Genomic DNA, 18,283 nt, shown 5'->3' on the forward strand with positions numbered 1-18,283 from the left:
ACGTGAGGCTTCCGCAGTCCCCAGGGGAGTCATGAGGACTAGTGTCGTGAAGAAGTTTCTGCAAGGGGTGAACCCCCCCCCCCCATGCAGAAATACACAGACAGAGGCGACATGAACCACAGTCAAGTCTGGCAACCCAGTTTTGGAAAACAACATGTGATTTTTATTTTTTTTTAAACAATTGAGTTTTCATGTTTGTTTAAAACGTGTTTTGCCCTGTTTTCTCACAAGACATCAGAATCATTCACCAAATCGATCTGGAGTCATTTGTTTGCAGCAGCATCTTTTCCCTTTCTACCTGGTTCTTAGTATTCTCCCCCCACAATGACTGTGCCCCTGCACCCCTCCCTGCCTTGACTCACGTCTTGCTGCTGTGAAATGTCCCTGTTTGATCTGAGCTGTTGTGATCGGTGCAATTTGAGTGGGCTCGGAATGAATCGAAAAAGGGTTGATACGTTCTTCCCCCCGATGCTGCAGTCTATGACTGACTGACACGCTGTACACGGAGGTGACTGTATACGTGTGTAAGAATACAGAGCCTATTTCTTCCAAGAAGACTTGCCTGTGTTTGGTTGGAGACGCAAAGTAGGTTTGTTTTGGTTTGTCTTCCTTGGAGAGACCATTTCCAGGCAAGTGTGAGGAGTCAGGATTTTGTCTGCAACGGTGGAGAAGCCTCTGGGCTGGGCTGGCCTGTCCATGAAGCCAACTGAGGGTGCTGCCTCAGGCATCCACCACTCCTTCTGCTCCCTGGTCGGGAAAAGGGCTGGAGCAGAAGAGGAAGTGTGGAGGTGAGGTCCATTCCACTCTCTCTTCTCCAGTCCGAGGGTGCAGGAGTGTGGAGCCAACAGCTGGCATGCCACTGGGGAATGGGAAGGGGCATTTGGGTGCCCCTCCTGACTTCGAGCCAGGCCTGGTCAGCCTTCAGGTCTCTGTGATGATGCAGCAGGACCTTCTCACACAAGGACAGCCCAAAGGCTTTGTTGTGCTTGATGCATAAGCTCATGCATTCAAGGGAAGAGGGAGGCGCCCTGGTTGGGGGGGGGGGCTCGTTCTTGGAGATATGGCTCAGAATAGCTTGAAAAAGTTAAACTTGCTGGTCTTTCAGCCTGTGTGGTATATAGAATCTCAGAGTTGGAAAGTATCTGCAAGGTCGTCTAGTCCAACCCCTACCTGTAGCAGGACATCCTCCTAGTTCATCTTCAGCAGATGCCTGTCAAGCATCTACTGGAAGGTCTGCAGTGAGGAAGAATCTACCACCTCCCTTGGCAATCTGACTGCATTGGCAAATATATTTGAACTGCTCATGAGATGTGAACCACAGAACTTTGTGGGTTCAAATCCTGACTTGGACACATAACGCACTGAGCTGTGTTGGATACAATTCATCTGTATATTAATCTCCCTCACATGACAGTGGTAATGATACTTCATGAATGCCCACTGTGGTCCTTGGAGGAAGGCTGGGCAACTGGGGAGGAGACACAGGAAGACCCTCAACCTCACACCAGAAACCTCACTCACCCAGAGGCGTCATCTTTGCCTCTCCCGGTGTGAGAGCTCATTGCATCACCTGCACGAAGCACCTCCTCTCGTCCCAGAGCAGACAAAATACATGACAATATCATCATATGCACAGCCTCAATGCAGGGGGGTCACTGTGTTGATGTCAATCCCATTAACTTTATTTATTTTAATATGTACAGATTACCCAACCAATCAGTCACCCACAAAAAACCAGTGGTCAACTTGATGACACACCACCGAAGAAGCATTCTAGTATTAGCTTTGAGACAAGGCAAAGAGAGCTGACTCAGACTAACACCTGATTGGTTCCTTGCTGGGTCATCATAACACCTCATTGGCTCTCAAAACAATCAGTCTCATGGGTCAGTTTGGACTTGAGGAAATCTGCTTTTTGTTACAAAGGTTGTGTTTTGTTTTTCGGGTTAATTGGCCATAACTCTTGATAGAATGCAGATAATTCAACATGGTTTGTTTCACTATATTCGGCATGAAATTACCTTTCCTATGATATATAACATGATGGTATTATTCTTAAATATAAATATTCCAAAAGGTTTCCAAAATTTTGGCCACTAGTGGTGTCAACCCCCCTCCCCAAGGGTGTCACCTGGTGTGGTCTGCACCCCCCACTAATGATGCCACTGTACCCACTCCAAGGGTTTCAAGAGGTGGAACTCTCCAGCTGTCTCCTCTGAAAACTCTTTTCAGTCAGTGCTGGGCTGGACAAGGTTGCACCATGCGCTTGGCATGTGTGTGGGAGCAGGGCTGGCTGTTGAGTTCTGGCTGCATTAATTATAGCATTAATCAGTGCTGACTTTGAGCGCAAAAGAGTGCCGGGCTGCTGTTGAGGAACTGGCGTCACTGCACACTGCGGCAGCAGCCCCAGGCCAGCGTCATTCTCCACGGGGGCCATGCTCTGGCACCGCTGAAGTCCTGTGCATTTTTAGACATGTCAGGCTTGATTATGGGGTGTGAAGTTACCAGAGATGCTGACATGCTAATTGCTGCATTTACCATACAAGCAGACAAGGCAAAGGGCTCCCCCCAGACTTTCTGGGTGACTAAGTAGTTTGCATCCAGATCTCCTGATGCAGCCAGTTAAAAACCCACAGTTGTTTCTGATTCAATGTGACTGTCCAGAGCATTCTGTGTGGCGAAGGTGCAGACACCTGGGCTGCAAATGAGGTTGTCTTGTCATCACATGGATTAAAAGAGAGGTGGGCTCAGAACAGAACCCTTCTTTGCTCCCTGTCAAAATGACTCGGAAAACAGGTCTGGACGCGTCACAACCATCTCCCATTATGACTCATTTGTGACTAGAGTTGAAGGGGCAGGGAACTGGGACGTGACTTGAAACTCAGCTCTGTGTTTCTTGAAACTTTCTGTGCAACTTGAAACTCATCCCTGCCGGGGATGTGCCAGAATCACAGAGATGTGCTTGAATTACGGCACTGAGTTTCAAGTTGAGTCCCAGGCCTTTGCCCCCCCCCCAACTCTAGTCGCAAATGAGTCACATGGGAGTTGGTCGCAACTTGTCCAGAACTGTTTTTCGAGTCATTTTGACTCAAGTCCGAATCTTTTTGAGAAACGAGTCAAGTTGTGGAAGTGGGTAAAAAAAGCAAACAAAACAGTTACAAGCACACACAAAGGGGGGGCAGGTGGTTTTGAAAATACACAGAGAGAAACTGAGTTCAGAGGAGGGTGGTGGCGAAGCAGGTCACCATTTTTTTGTCTAGGGCAGGGGTGTCAAACCTGTTTTGTACAGCAGGCCAAATAGTATTCCTGGCACCTACTGGGGGCCTGAGTGATGTCATTAAGCAGGAAGTGACATCTTTAAGCAGGTGATGGCCAGGAGGTAGTACTCAGTTCTCACATAGAAACTCAAGACCTGCAAGTGACTGGAGAGAAAATGTGCAAATCTGGATCTTATTTTCAAGATATGGGAGAGTCCAGTTCTCACTCAGGCCACCCTTTCAGCAGCGCAGCTTCTGCCCCAGTGTCACTTTGCAGCTCAGCAGCTGGGAGGTGGTGGGCAGAAGCAGCACTGCTGAAAGGGCAGAAGCAGCGCTGCTGTGAGAGCCCCATTATCATGGGGGGGGGGGAAATAAAGAACTTCCAGGGGCTGCATCCAGCCTGCAGGCCTCATGTTTGATACCACTGGTTTAGGGTCTTTGCTTTTCCTTAGTTGGTCTGTCTCTTCTGCTCCTCCTGCCTGGACCTGAGCCCTCCTTCCCTAGCTGACTCCATATTGGAGGGAGACTGCACCACCTTCCCTCAAACCTGAGCCACATACAGCAGAGAGCTGTAGCTGTGGGGAAAGGAAGGTGGCAGGGGAGACCTCTGTCACTGGAGACCTTGTAGAGATGCTGCCAGTCTAATGAGCGGGATAAACCACGGCTCTGACAAAGAGAGGGTAACTCATATGTCAGGGGGCAGTTTTGCACCCAGTAGGCCTCAGATTTAATCCTGTCTGCCTCCCCAGGTAGGGCTGGGAAGACCCCTACCCAAGAGGTGCTGCTCCAGTCGTGCAAGAGATGAAGCAATGCAGCCTGACTCACTATAGAGCTGCTTCCTTCAGCATTGGGCCATTGGGCAATGCCAAATCTCCTACACTGCCTGACCAGCCTGTTCCTTTGAGGGACTGCTGGCTCTTGGACCTGCAGCTGCTTCGTTGGGACCAGGAGCGTGGCTGCAGCCTTGCCCCTTGCCCCTAGCTCCGGGTCACATGGGGGGGGGGGTTGCAACTTCTCCAGGGGGGACTGGAGTCCAGGAGGTGGTCTGAGGTACAGGCAGTTTACATGTGGCCTCCCCACACCTCAGAAGGCCTGTTGGAGGCCTTAGAAAGGCACTTCTGGTTGTTGCCAAAAACTGGTCTCCCAACACCTCAGACCATCTCCTGGATGCCAGATGTGTGTGTGTTAAATTTGATTTTGTAGTGGGGGTGTTAACATTTTTTGTGGCCCCGAGTGCCAGATGCCTTAGCTATTGCCTCCTGGGAGCAGCAAAGGGAAGGGAAATGACAGCATCTCCTGCCTGCACAAGCAGGACAACAGGCAGCCTCTTTAGGGGCTGCAAATAGAACAAAGGCCGTGGCCTGAGAAACGTCCCCCAGACCCTTTGCAAGGAGTTGGGAGCGGGGGACGGTGCTGCTCATGGAGAGCAGTTGCACTAGCTCTGTGGTGGAGCGGGTGGGTACTACAGCATGGAGCTGTAGTCACGCTAGCTCTGCTGATTGTCCCAGCAGGCATGGGGGGGGGGCTGGGGGACTGAAAAGTTCTGGGCGACTGAGGCAGAAAACTCAAGTGAGGCCTGCTCTCACTACTTAACAGAGGCACGAACTCCAGGGATATTTTCCTGCACAAGCCCTGCTGAAATGAATGGGATCACTGGGCCAGGTGCAGGAGACCTTCCTGGGAGACTGTGCTGTTTGGGCCTGACCTCATCGCCTTCCTCCCTTCCTCTTGTCCTTAATGGTGCTCAGAATCTGTCCCCTGAGGCTGCTGCATCATAGGGTGTCCTCCAGCACCAGTGGAGCCACTCCCGCCCCTCTTGCACCAGCCCGCCCCAGCCATCTTGGCAAGAAGAGGCAGAGGCTGCTGCTGTTGAAACTTGTATTTTCTACTGCAAGGAATGACACGCAGGACCCAAAGGGGCGGGTTTCCTAAGGCTTCCACTCAATGACCTCGATGGCGATCTCCGCGGCTCTCCGCACTGCCTCGCTGGGGTCGGTCAGCCGCTCCTGGAACTCGGGCACGTGGAAGAGCAGTGTCCGGCGGCCTTCAGGGGCTTCTGCCAACATGGTCAGTGCCTTGATGCTGTACAGGCGGACTTTGCTGGAGGAGTCGTTGATCAGAGGAAGAAGGCAGTCGATGCCATCGTTGTTGATTGCCGCGTATTTCCCTGAGTGGGAGAGGCGGCGCAGGCAATGAGCTGGAGGGGTGGCAGGGCAGTGCACCAGCTCTGGGCGAGGCTTGCCCTGAGATCACAAGGCCAAGAGAGAGCCTGAAAGGAGGGGGAAGCACTTGCAGCTCAGTGGCTGCGTGAGCAGAAGGTCCCAGAGGGGTCAGGCTCTGCCAGCACCCCCTAATAGGACTGCAAGTCCCAGGACACTGACTGAGGCGGTCGGCAGGGGGGACCGGCCTCCAGTGTCCTCCCACTCCCTGGATTTGAAAAGGAAGAGGGGGAAGGAGTAGAGTGGAGGCCCGCCAGCACACCCTCGCTCCTGCTCTGTGGCTCCTGTCCAAGGAGTAGGGCGGGAAGGGAGACCGAGGCCACCTATGGCACACCCTTGGCCTGGCAGGAGGGGCTCCACTTCTCTCTAGTGTTGGGGGTCCTGAGCTTAGCTACAAGGACCAGAGGACCAACTGAGCAGAAGGTTGTCTCTGAGACAGGCAGAGGGCAAGGCTGCCAGCCAGCTCTGCAGCTTCCTGCCAGCGATGCCCCAGCATCGCTCTCAGAGAAGTGCCCTCCAGGGGAGCCCGTGGAGTGCCACTTCTCAGCAAAGGAGAGGGTGCAATCCGCATGTACTCCGTGGTGCCACCTGGTCACCTCCTTCTGGTCTCAGGGGCTTCACTGGAGAAGGGGTGCCCTGGCCGCCCTCAGGGAGGGAGCTCTCTGACTGGACAGCTCAGGCTCCAGTTTCCTTGAGTACTCGCAGGGAGCTGTCCTTGGTCCTGCAGAGCTCAGTTCCCAGCAGCTGGAAAATGTATTCCTGGACCAGCCGGGTTCTGCACTCAGAAAACACCTGTGTACCATTCATCTCTCTCCCCCCCCCCCGCCTTCCTTGGCACCTTAGACTAGTGTTCTTCAACCTGTGGGTCGTGACCCCAATGGCGACACAAACCCTCATTTAGGGGTCTGTGCAGGGAGAACAAGGATCCAGTCACGGTCCTGCCTCATCAGAACTGTTCTTGATTTATTCCTCCACAGCCTCTTCCTGCTGTCTTGCCTGCAACTCCTGAGGCTGACCTGCTCAGGCTGCTACCTCTCAGGGTTGTTGTGAAGAGATATGGGGAAATGGATCAGCAGAGGTGGGCACAGGTGGTTGGGCATGATGGGTACCAGGAGGGGAGTGGGATCAGTGACGGCCCCCCAGTTTCACATATTATTTATAGATTTATTTATTTACTGGGGCCGTGGCATGAAAAAGGTTGAGGACCGCTGCCTGAGAGGCTTACTGGGGCAGACCAGACTTTCACAATGGCATTGTGGCTGGACTTGAAACCGATGCACATGTCCCAAGAGGAGGAGCAGAGGCCTGGGTCACCACTGCTCCTGATGGAGTGTGGCTATGAGGCCACTGGATGCCATGCGGGTCACACGGTCCAGTTGCAGCACGCGGCCCATGCAATCCTCACATGGCCCTTGCCGGATGACCCTCGCACTTCACCTGCTCCAGAGTGTGCCCACCTGGAAGGAGCCCCTCCCTCCCTCCAGAGGAGCCGCCTGCCCTTCTCTCACTCTCACCTTGCGTGGTGACGGCCGCAAACATCAGTGCCCCGGCAGCATTGGCCCGGACCTCGGCATCTTCATCTTCCAACAGCATGATGAGGTCCGGGAAGACGTCTTCTTCAAAGATCATGTTCTTTCCCTCCAGAGGGACACTGCGGAGAGCATCAAGTGAGTGCTTGCACATGGGAGAGCACAGTGGCCAAGCAGGTGGCCTTCCTTGTGCCTAGCAGAGCAGCCACTGCCTCTGGGCACTGGGTGGGGGAGGGCATTTAGGACAGGCTGGGGTATAAAGGGGGCAGCACAAGGAGGAAGCTGCCCTGGCTGATGTGCTGCTTGGTTGGAGACAAAGCAGCTGTGTGGCACAGAAGGATTCCATTTTAATAATAATAATAATAATAATAATAATAATAATAATAATAATAATAATAATAATAATAATAATAATAATAACAACAACAACTGGGTATTTATATACCACCTTTCTGGTCATCAGATTACTCCTCTGACTATTCAAGGCGGTTTACATAGGCAGGCGCTTCTAAACCCCTCAAGGGGATTTTTACAATCCTAGAGGTTCTCTCTTTCAAGAACCAACATTTCAGAATGGATCTGCCTGGCTTGGTCTCACTTCTGGCCTCCAGTTCTCCCACGCAGGCTGACAAGCAGCTCCATCTCTCACATGGAGGGCAGCCAGGACACTTCTTGCTTGTCAGGTCTATGTTCTGGATAAGGCAGAAACACAGCCAACTAGGTGGTTCAGGAACAGGTGCAGATTGCTGGAGTCAGCAGGATCAGCAAACACCTGTGACCGACTCACCCTGGGTGTGGCTTAGCCTACACTGATTGGCCACTCCAACTACTTAATGTTTGGTCTGTTGAGCTTCCAGGGCAGCAGTAGGAGTGTAGTAGGAGACTACTGAACTGCTGCCAGTAACTTGGGAGGCTGGATGTGAGTACATACATGTTGTTACTGACCATAGAATGAACTTTGACTGTGTATCTTGGAAAACTGATTTGGATTTGTTGTTTATGGACTGACTGCTCATCGTGCTGACTAGGACTGTTTACTGATTACTCTGCCTGTGATAACCCTTGCTCTGAAAGATAACCACTGCATTCAAAGAACTCTGCTGGTGTATGCTGTTTTGTGTGCCTGCTCATCCAAGGTTCCATACAACTCTTTACCAGACAAAGGGTTGCAACTCTAACATTGCTCACACCAAGAGCAGGTACTTCAAGGTCTTGCCATTCTCAGTCGCTCAGGGAGCTGCCGGTGTCCTTGAACTGGCGACCTTCTGATGTTATCTTTGGGCTAACAGAGGCTCTACCCTCTAGACCAGACCTCCTGTCCTCCTTCATTTTACATGAAGCCACCAGACTGGCCTCCCAACACCCAAGTATGGCTGCACCCCAGCTTTCTAGAAGGCAGATTGACAGGAGCAGTCTTATTCCTGGCCCCTCTCTAAAAAGTGGCAGGACCAGGGCGTCCTGGACAACTGTGTTCCTGTCAACTGCATCCCGTCAACTGCATTGGACATTTGTGCCCCTCACTTTTGCATCCCAGGCATTTGTGTCCCAGTGTATGTATATATGAGCTGTACTTTTTAAAGGCAAAGGCTGGGTTAGGGTAAACGCTGGGAGCAGAGGCTGAGGTTATATCACATGGGGTTTGATGCCCAGTTATAGTGGGAAGCAAATAACTGGGATGCAGAAAACCCCAGGATGTGTATGTCTAGGGACGCCAGTGAGCAGAATGCATCAGGACCAGGACACAGTTGTCCAGGACGCAAATAGCCAAGTTCCAGAATCAGCCTCTTGGGCAACTACCCCACATTGTCTGCAGGGAGCTGGCCTGCCACAGCCCACAACACTCAGGGACCACAGGGGTTAAGGTCCACCTGCCGCTGCAGGCCTCACCTGATGGCCATGAGGGCCTGGGCCGCCCGGCTCCGGATCTCCACGGATGGGTGATTGAGCTTCTCTTTCAGGATGCGGACTGCCCCGGTAGCCAAGGCCTCAAAGGCCTCCACTTGCAAGCAGCCTGTCAGTGTCTCCAAGATCATCTCCTGGATCTCCTCCTTTTCGGTGGTCAGCTTGCGTACCAGGGAGGGCACCAGAGCACTTTCCACAATCCCTGTGGCACCTGCGGGGGCAAAGAGAAAGACCTGGGGCAGTGGCAGTGCTGGGATACACTCTGCAGCCCTGCCCTGCCCAGTGCCCCAAGCCAAGAGGCAGGAATCAGAAGACGGTGGTGCTCACAAGAAGGGGAAATGCTGTCCACAGCAGGCCCTGCTCCCAGGACTCAAAGTGAGTAGCCAGGAGAACTGCAGCTCTGCTGAAGTGGGGGGGGGGGCTGTGTTTGTAGATGGTAGAAGCAGACAGTAGAAGACTTCAGGAAGACCTAGACAAAAAGGAATACTGGCTGAAATGAACAAAATGTTCAACAGGAACAAGTGCAAGGGGCTGCACTTAGGCAAAAATAACCACAGCTGCAGGTATAAAATGGGAGACACCTGGCTTGGGAGCACACGTGTGAGCGGCATCTTGGAGTTGCAGTGGATCACAGGATGAACATGAGTCAGCAGTTTGATGTGGTTGCAAAGAAGGTGGATGCAATTTTAGCCTGCATTAACAGAACTGCAGCTTCCAAGTCACGGGAAGTCGTGGTTCCACTTACTCTGCACTGGTTAGACCTCACCTGGAGGACTGTGTCCAATTCTGGGCACCCCACTTTAAGAAAGATGCAGCCAAACTGGAGCAGGTTCAGAGGAGAGCGATGAGGATGATCAGGGGGCTGCAGGACAAGCCCTATGAGGAAAGGTTGAGGGAACTTGGTATGTTCACCCTGGAGAAGAGGAGGGGGGATATGATGCTCTCTCCAGAGACCTGAAGGGCTGTCAATGGAAGAAGGGACTAACCTGTTCTCAGCTGCCTCTCAAAATAGAACTAGAACCAACAAGTTCAAACTGCAAGAGAAGAGCTTCTGATTGGACATTAGGAAAAATTCCTGATGGTCAGGGACGTTTCGGCAGTGGAACAGATTGCCGAGAGAGGTGGTGGACTCTCCCTTGTTGGAGATCTTCAAGCAGAGGCTGACAAGCACCTGTTGGAGACGCTCTAGGAGAATATACTTCTACAGGCAGGGGGTTGGACTAAATGAGCTATTAGGCTCCTTTCAACTCTATGAAATAAATAAAACGTGTTACTATTCCCCCCCCCCTTTCTGATAGGTGAATGCACTTTTTGGGATCATTTTACGAGACAAGATCTCTTAGGGTTTACTGCGGGGTGAGGTGCCTGGCGTGGCTTAAACTGGCCTAGGACACGAGTGTCAAATATGCTGTCTGAATGCAACGTTCTTGGGCACAGCCTGTGGCACACTAACATGACCCCCCAAACGTGCATTCGCAGCCCTAGCGGAAAGGATGGGGAACTCTTAACTCTGGATTCCTGCTGCCCTCAGCTGCTAACTGGCCAGAGGCCCTGCTTCCAGAGGTGCTGGTCTGATGCTCAGCAGGGGGAGAGTCACTGTCCCTCTTCACTCCAGCGGTGCTTCTTCTGCACCTTTTTAGACTGTGAGCCCTTTTGGGACAGGGAGCCACTGAGTGAGTTGATTTGGTCTGGAAGCTGCAGGTGTCTCCAGGATTGAACGGGCACCTTCAGCAGGCGGAGCTTGTGCGGCAGGGAGAGGAGAGCAGCAGCCGGCCTGGATGACGCTGAACAAGAGAGCCTGCTGGGCTGACTCAGCACCAGGCAGCTCCTCACATCCATGCCATTCAGGCTGGGGTTTCAGTGCTTATTTTGGCAACACCTGGAGTGTGGGCACGTGGGACGGACTTCAGAAATGGGGTTCAACTTGACATTCCTTTGCACGCTGACAGAGGCCCTGTTAGGAGTGGAGGGAGAATGGGGCTTTCTCAGGGTCCAGAGATGGACAGTTTCAACGTCCAAGGGCAAAATGACACACTGCAAGCAGAACCAGTTCATGGAGACACTGGATTTAACAGGCCTAAGAACAAACCGTCAGCACTGTTGGATCAGGTGAATGTGAACCCATTAAGGCAGGTACCCTGTTCCCAACAGTAGCTAACCGGATCAAAGAACATTAGAGTTGGGAGGTGCCTTGGAGGTCATCTGCCCTTGTTCAGGGCAGGCACTGGAGGGACTTCAAGTCGCAAAGCACAAAGGCAAACCCATCCCCTCACGAGGCCATCCCACGGCCACCAGCACATCCTTGGGAAGCAAGTTCAGGAAACCGAGCGCAACTTTGATTTCCTTAAAAGTGCTCCCTGCCTTGAGAATCCAGGTATGAGATCAAGAACACTGACAAGACTAATTGGCCCCACAAGCAGCACAGTTATAAATATCACCACGACTTTGGACGTTGGGGCTGATGGTATTTTGAACTGTTCTTTGGGAGAAAAGGTCTCTAAAAACAAAAGTGCTGTCTTTTTTCTTATTAAAGGTCTTTTTAAAAAATGTCCTGCTCAGATTGTTGTGTACTAAAAAGAGGCACCTGGTCCTTCTATATATAACTAACCCAGATCTGTGGTTGATTACAAAAAGAGGACACCAGTCAGAAAGATGAATGAGGCAGGCTATAGCCTGCTGCAGCAGGAGGGGTAATAGGAGAGGGAGGGGCCCCTTCAGCAGGTGTCTGGCTTTGGCTCTCTGTGATGGAGCAAAAGTGACCTTGCAGTGGGCCTGGCCCATCTGTGTGACCAACTGAGATGGGTGCCTCCGGGGGTAGACTGGCAGGAGGAGGAGGTTTCTGTCTACCCACTTGCCACCAACATTTCTCCCTGTCCCACTCCCCACATTTGGAAAAGTTAGAGGGGAAACAGGTGCTTTGCCAGATTCCCAGTCCAAGCTTCACTTAGAGAATTATGCCCACTTTCAGCTCGTTAGCTCCCCTTCTTTCCCCAACAATGGCCCTAGTCCTGCCCTGCAGCACTGCTGGACCCCACCATCAGTGGGGTAGCTTGCCTATTGGTGGGGTACACCATCAGAGTAGCTTGCCTATTCAGCCCACAGAGGTCCTCCTTCCTCCCCTCCCCTCCCCTCCCCTCCCAGCAACACCTTGGTCCTCAGCAGGTCTTGAGCATGGCAGCCACGCACCAATCTCCAGCTGTCTCCAAAGTCCATTCACCCATCTGTCAATTAGTCTATCAGCAGTTCCAGTAGTCCATCAGCCATTAGTTCCTCAGTCCTTCCATCCAGTCTCCAGCTTCTACTACCCACAAACCCTTCCTGCATCTGGTGCTCCTCATATCCCCAGAGACCTCACTACAGCTGTGCAGCACACCCTCTGCTCAAAGCCCAGGCCTTCACCCTTAAAGGGGCCACTGATGACACCACATCCTGTCTCCTGGAGGGATCTTGCACATTTCCATTACAACAGGGTGGTGGGAGGATGAGAGTTGTGGGCTAGACTGAGGAGGGGGAGTGGCTGAGGCCGGCCCAGCCCTGCAAAAAGGAGGGCTGCATTTGGCACATCACCTCAGGCGCTGGAAAGACTTGCACCAGCCCTGTGCCGGTGCATGGAGCACACCAATCAGAGAGGGCAGCACAACCATCCTTGGAAGCTCTGACCACGTATTGGAAGCAAATGCACCTGGACTCAGAAAACACCCCTCCTGTACTTTTGCCTGTCACAAAAATATATTGTGAGTAAATAAAGATACCCCTGCAGATCAACGCAAATATATCCATGGCCTTCCCTTGCGGCAATCCCCAGAGGCCTGACTCTGCAGTCTGTCACCTCTGAGTCCCACTGGGATGGCCAAGCTGCATGACAAGGGCCTTCTTGGTTGTGGTCCCTGATCTGAGAACATAACAGCCCCGCTGGGTCAGGCCAAAGGCCCATCGAGTCCAGCTTCCTGTATCTCTCAGTGGCCCACCAGATGCCTCAGGGAGCACACAGGACAACAAGAGTCCTGCATCCTGGTGCCCTCCCTTGCGCCTGGCATTCTGAGGTTCCTACTTCCAAAACCAGGAGCTGGCAGATACCCAGCACAGTTTGAAACCTATGATGGACTTTTCCTCCATCCATCCATCTCCTTGGCAAGGCATACTAGGTCAGACGCCCTCACTACATCCTGTGGCAAGGGGTTCCACAGATGAATGGCATGCTGGATAAATATTTCCTTTCTTTTTCTTTGCTTTGTAAGAACAGGGCCCTGCTCTGGATCACGTTCCTCCTCCTGTGAGGGGAGCCCTGTAGCTGCCAAGCAGGTGCCACACTTCCTGTTCAGGGTTTTGATACAAGTGCATCACTGCCTCAGCTCCTGAAGTTCTGAGGTAATGGTTCCTGGCCTGGGGTGGGGGCCCAGATCGGAGGCATCGGTTCCCCTGAGAGTCCTGTTTCTGAAGCGGTCTCTGTTCTGCACTGTCCAGGTGGGCTCCAAGGATCTGGATGCATGTGTGGCTACAACCAGCGGTTCAATGGCTTTGTCCAATGCCCCCAGGTGTGTTTCCTGCTTATGCACCATGCCCTCCGTCTCAACTCTTGCATCCACCGAACAGAAGCAAACACCAGTGTTCACATGAGCAAACAGGCAGCATGTGATAAAACAGCATTGACAAAGAGTGTGGTGTTTAATCTGCTGCTTTTTTTTTTAAGTTACCATGGAAACTGTCTCAGCACTTCACTCCTTGGAAATAAGTATCTTCTGCATGTTGACCACCTCTGGTAGGAGGTGCTGCGCAGGCCATCCTGTGCCAATTGCACGGCTGCCCATCCCTGGGCACCTTTGGCAGCGGTTGCCCGCCAAGAGCCCGGCTTCTCTGTCAGTGGCTGCCCAGGACAGCAGTTTGCAGAGAGCAGCACTTTAGCTGTCGTGGCACATGGGAAGAATTGCCTGTTCTTTTGGTGCTCTGGGACATCAGAGGACAGGGAAGAAGCAGATTTAGGGGGATGGCTGCACAACCTGGGAGGGGAGCCCTGTGACTATTTTTAGTCACGCTAAAAATTAAAAAAAACATCTATAAGATTTGAAGAAACCAATTTGGGCTTATTTGTATATATATATGGCATAAAACAAGACCGAGGACTCCAATTTCCCTTGTAAAAGAAAAAAGAATGCGCACACGTTATAACAGACCTACCAGCTGTGCCCCGAATGCTCAGCACTGTATTTTATATCTTGTAATACTGTACAATACATTGGAATATATCTTATCACTTGTTGGCTGTATGATTCCTTAAGAGCTTGGATGCTTCTTCTTGGAAGGGAAAGGTGTTTAAGTAAAACACTGGGGGCACTCAATGTGCATCAGGGCTTGGGGGGCACCATGCAGCAGCTTTCCCACCCCCAGTAGCCCCCCAACAGCTCTGCGTGCACATGGTTGTGCAGCGAGGACAGAGGGCCAGCTGTGGGAAGTGGGAAGGAAAAGGAAAGCAGAAAGCCAGGGGCACCAGCAGGAGCAGGTTGTGGGGAAGTTCAGTGTCCGAAATCAGGCAGGCAGACCCATAACTCTGTGGGAGCTTTTTAAACACCGCCAAGCACAAAGCCTGGTCTCCAGTGTCAACAACATTCTTCTTCCTTTATCTCACCAGAACAGGGATGATTTGCAAGCATTCTAGGCAGGGCTGGCCCAAGTCCTCCTGAGATGTGCCAGCCTCTGTTCCTCCCACTTCCTGGATTGGAAAAGGAAGAGGGGGTTGGAGAGGGAGAGGAAGCACATTTCTGACTGTGCTCTAGCCCATCACTCTCCTCTCCTCCACATCCCCTTCTGCTCTGACAACCTCTTTCTTTACCAATCCAGGGGGCAGCTGGATAAGCAGCAGCAATGGAGGACAGCGGACAGGGGAAGGACAGCGCTTCCTGAGGCAACCATCTCACTTGGCCACATGGATGGGCTGGCCCTGTCTGGGAACTTGCATCACTGATTCCCCGGACACTCGGGGGCACTGGCCAATCCGGACACTATTTATGCCAACTGGTGCCCATTCATTTCTTCTGGAGACAGAGATCCCTCTGCTGAGCAACACCTTTTTGGACTAATTGCATTACACTGTTGAGAGAGATACTCCATATAAAAGACATTAATGGCAGCCTCTTAAGATTATTTAATTGAGCATCTTTGTATTTCCAGCCTTGCAACCAGTCTTCTTAGCTGCTGTGACTTTTCTCTTTCGTAACCTTGTTGAAATGACAAAAATATGTGAATAAAAAACATAATTAAATACTATGAATTACCGGGGGGTGGGGGTGGGAGAAAAAGGGAGCCATTTTTCTTTCTCCTGCATTGAAAGTCACTAAGGCCCAGTCCTATCCAACTTTCCAGCTCCAGTGCAGCCTCAAGGTGGCCCTGAATTAAGGGAACAAATGTTCCCATGCCTTGAAGACACCTCTGGGTCTGTCCCCACCACAGGGTGCAGCACAAGTCCCACTGGAAAACTGGATAGGACTGGGCCCTTAAACTTTTCAGAAAAGGACGGACCTAAAATGGAGGACAAGTGGTAGCACTTGTTTTGACCACAGCCACAGTGATGACATCCGGCAGCATTATGGCAGCGTTCCAATTGACAAGTTGAGAGAAGCCTGGCTTCAAAGGTACGGCCAAGCTCTGCATGCCGACAGCGAAAAGCAGGCACAGAAGGGCCTTCAGCTGGAGGTCAATGGCAAAGGACTGAGAGGCTGACCAAAGCAGTGCTAGTTTGACATGCTGCACCGTGACATGAAAATCACCCGCCCACCCCAGACCAAGCCTGCAACTGAGAGGAATGGTGACTCTGGTCCAAAACAGCAGACCCCACCGCCACACGGGACAAGCTCTTAAGGAAAGGCCCTAAAGTGGAGGGTCACTGCACGGCACTGCAAGCCTGGCCCTCTGCCACCATGACGCCCACCCAAGGCAACAGGGCGGGACAGGAGTCCCTTCCGAGGCATGCCTCAGCTGCGCAGCAAGGCCAGCACCAGGCGCAACACTCTTGCTGGGGGGCACCAGAGCTGCGGGGGACTCACTGGCAGAACTACAAAGGGCTCCAGGACAGCCCAGTGGAGATGCGCCCCCGCCTTGTCAGTGCAAGCTGCCGCCCTATGCACGCTTTCCTGGGAGTAAGCCCCACGGACTGCAATGGACTTACTTCTGGACAGGCATGCAGAGGAGGGGGCTCTGAGGGTCCGATCCTACCCACGCCTTCCTGGGAGCTGCCTCTGGCGGGACTTCCTGCTGAGCAGGCAGGCAGAGGCCGGGCTCGGAGTCCGCGGTCGGGCGGCGAGGCTGCCTGCGCTCCGGGGACCCTGCAGGTGCTCCAAGCGCGGACTGCGCCGCGGCTTGCCCCGCGCCCAAGCCCAGCCCGGGCAGGCAGGCCGGCCGGCCGGCCGGCCGGCGGGGCGGCTCTGCGTCGCCCCCGAGCCGCCCCTCCCGAGCACGGGCCGGACGGCCGCCGCACCGGAGGCCACGTGGGCAGCAGCCGCGGCAGGTGCTCCGCCGGCGGGGCGGGGCGGGCTGAGCCGGGCGCCGTGGGGGCCGCGACGCCCACCCTTCCCGCGCCCGGCCGGCCGGCCGGCCGGCGGCAGCCCCGTGGGGGCGGGCGAGCGCGCCCCGCCCTCCTGCCCTGCCATTGGCGGGCGGGCGCGCCAGTCGGGCGCGGGCGGCCAATGGGGCGCGCGGAGCCCCTGCGCTCGCCGGCCCCGCCCCCGCGCGCCCGGGGCTCCGCAGCGTGCTCGGCGGCGCTCCTCGCAGCGGGCGGCGGATAGCGCAGCAGCCGCGCACCGGCCAGGCAGGCTCCGTCGCCGGGATGGGAGCGCCGCCGCCGCCCCCGGAGCCGCTCTGAGCAGCAGCCTCCGCCGGAGGAGGAGGTGGGTGGCGGCGAGCGGAGGGGCGGGCGGGGCCGCCGCCTCCCTGGGGGGCTCCGGGGTGCGGAGCCCGACGCCCGGCCCGGGCAGCAGGAGCCTGCGGCCGCGCAGCCGCTGCAGTGACGGGCCGGGCCGGGCCGCTCCCTCAGAAGCCGCTGCGGCGCCGGTGCTGGCGGCCGGGGCGGGGCGGGCGCCGGGGAAGGGCCTCGCCGGAGCGCCGCCTGCCCTGTGCGCGCAGCGGCCGCAGCATCTCGCTCGGGCAGCAGCCCGGCTGGCAGAGGCTTCCGGCAGGCCCTTGGCCGGAGGGCGCCCGCAGAGCCGCGAGCCCGCCGCAGGGGCGCCTGCAGGGCCGGCGGGGCTGCGCCCGTCCTCTGGGTGCTCGTCCGGCTGCAGACTCTTCGCGCCCGCCTCGTGCCCAGGACGGTCCGAGGCTGCAGTCCCCGCCGGGCTTGCCCGCGCTCAGCCGCACCCAGTGCGGTGGGGCTCGGAGGGTCCGGTCCTGGCCGGCAGCAAGGCCCGTCGACCACAGTGGGACTGGCTGGGATGGGCTCTCGGCCGCAGCGCATGCGGCCTGCCTGACCCTCCCAACCCTCACCATTCCCTGCTTCAGGCAACAGCAGGACCAGGGACAGAGCCAGTCTAGGCCTGTCTACTCAGAAGTAAGCTCCATGGTAATCTATAGGGCTTACTCTCAGGTACATGTGGGTTGGAGTGCAGCCACTAAAAGGAGTGTCAGGAGAGCATGTCCTTGGTCTGGGGAACTCCTTGCCACAGGATGGTGTCTGGCCTGCATACCTTGAAAAGGGAATTGGACAGACTGATGGAGGAAAAGTCCACTGCAGGTTGTACGCCGTGATGGTCTGAGCCATGCAACCTCCTGATTTTAGAAGCAGGCTGTCTCTGAATGCCCGGGAGTGCCATCAGGGTGCAGGTCTCCTTTGATCTTGTGGCTCCTTGTGACATCTGGTGGGACAGTCTGAGATACAGGAGGCTGGACTAGATGGGCCCCCTTTGGCCTGATCCAGTTGGGCTTGTCTTATGTTCTTAACCCCCTGCTTGCTTGCCAGCCAGGAGACTCTGGCGAGAGGGAAGGGCCCGTATCTTGTGCAATGGATGTTCTTCTTGGGGATCGTCGAAGGTGGCACTGACCCAAGGCTCACCTCTCTCTGGCAAAGGCAGCGGAGTCCAATGGTTTGGATGTTGGAATGAGCCATGATGATTGGAAAATGCTGGTCCAGAGCTGCTCAGGGCTGGGGGGGGGGGCATGTTTGATGATTGTCATTGAGTTCTGTTTACAGGTGCAATGTTTGCTTCAGTGGACTGGCCGGGCTAAAAATAGTCTCTGGGCAGAACCAGGGGACAGGACTTTGTCCTCCTCTTACAGGAACCACATTGCAGGGTCAGGAGGAGGGGGAGGTGATGACCTTTAGTGCTGTTTGGCCATGGTGGGGAAGGAATGGCCGTTGGTCACAGCCACTTCCCAGCAGATGCAGCCAGACTGT

General features: G+C 54.4%; 1 protein-coding gene across 1 annotated transcript in view; it reads right to left on the reverse strand.

Moving 5' to 3' along the window:
• Positions 1-5,185: 5,185 nt before the first annotated feature.
• Positions 5,186-18,283, reverse strand: part of RSPH14 (radial spoke head 14 homolog) — a 59,666-nt gene continuing 46,568 nt past the window's right edge. The window contains exons 4-6 of the mRNA XM_066609942.1: positions 8,893-9,118; positions 6,991-7,127; positions 5,186-5,424 (exon numbers count right to left, since the gene is read on the reverse strand). Coding sequence (XP_066466039.1) covers positions 5,186-5,424; positions 6,991-7,127; positions 8,893-9,118 — 602 coding nt within the window. The remainder of the gene's footprint in view (positions 5,425-6,990; positions 7,128-8,892; positions 9,119-18,283) is intronic.

The sequence above is a fragment of the Tiliqua scincoides genome, chromosome 14 (assembly GCF_035046505.1).
Source record: "Tiliqua scincoides isolate rTilSci1 chromosome 14, rTilSci1.hap2, whole genome shotgun sequence".
NCBI lineage: Eukaryota > Metazoa > Chordata > Lepidosauria > Squamata > Scincidae > Tiliqua > Tiliqua scincoides.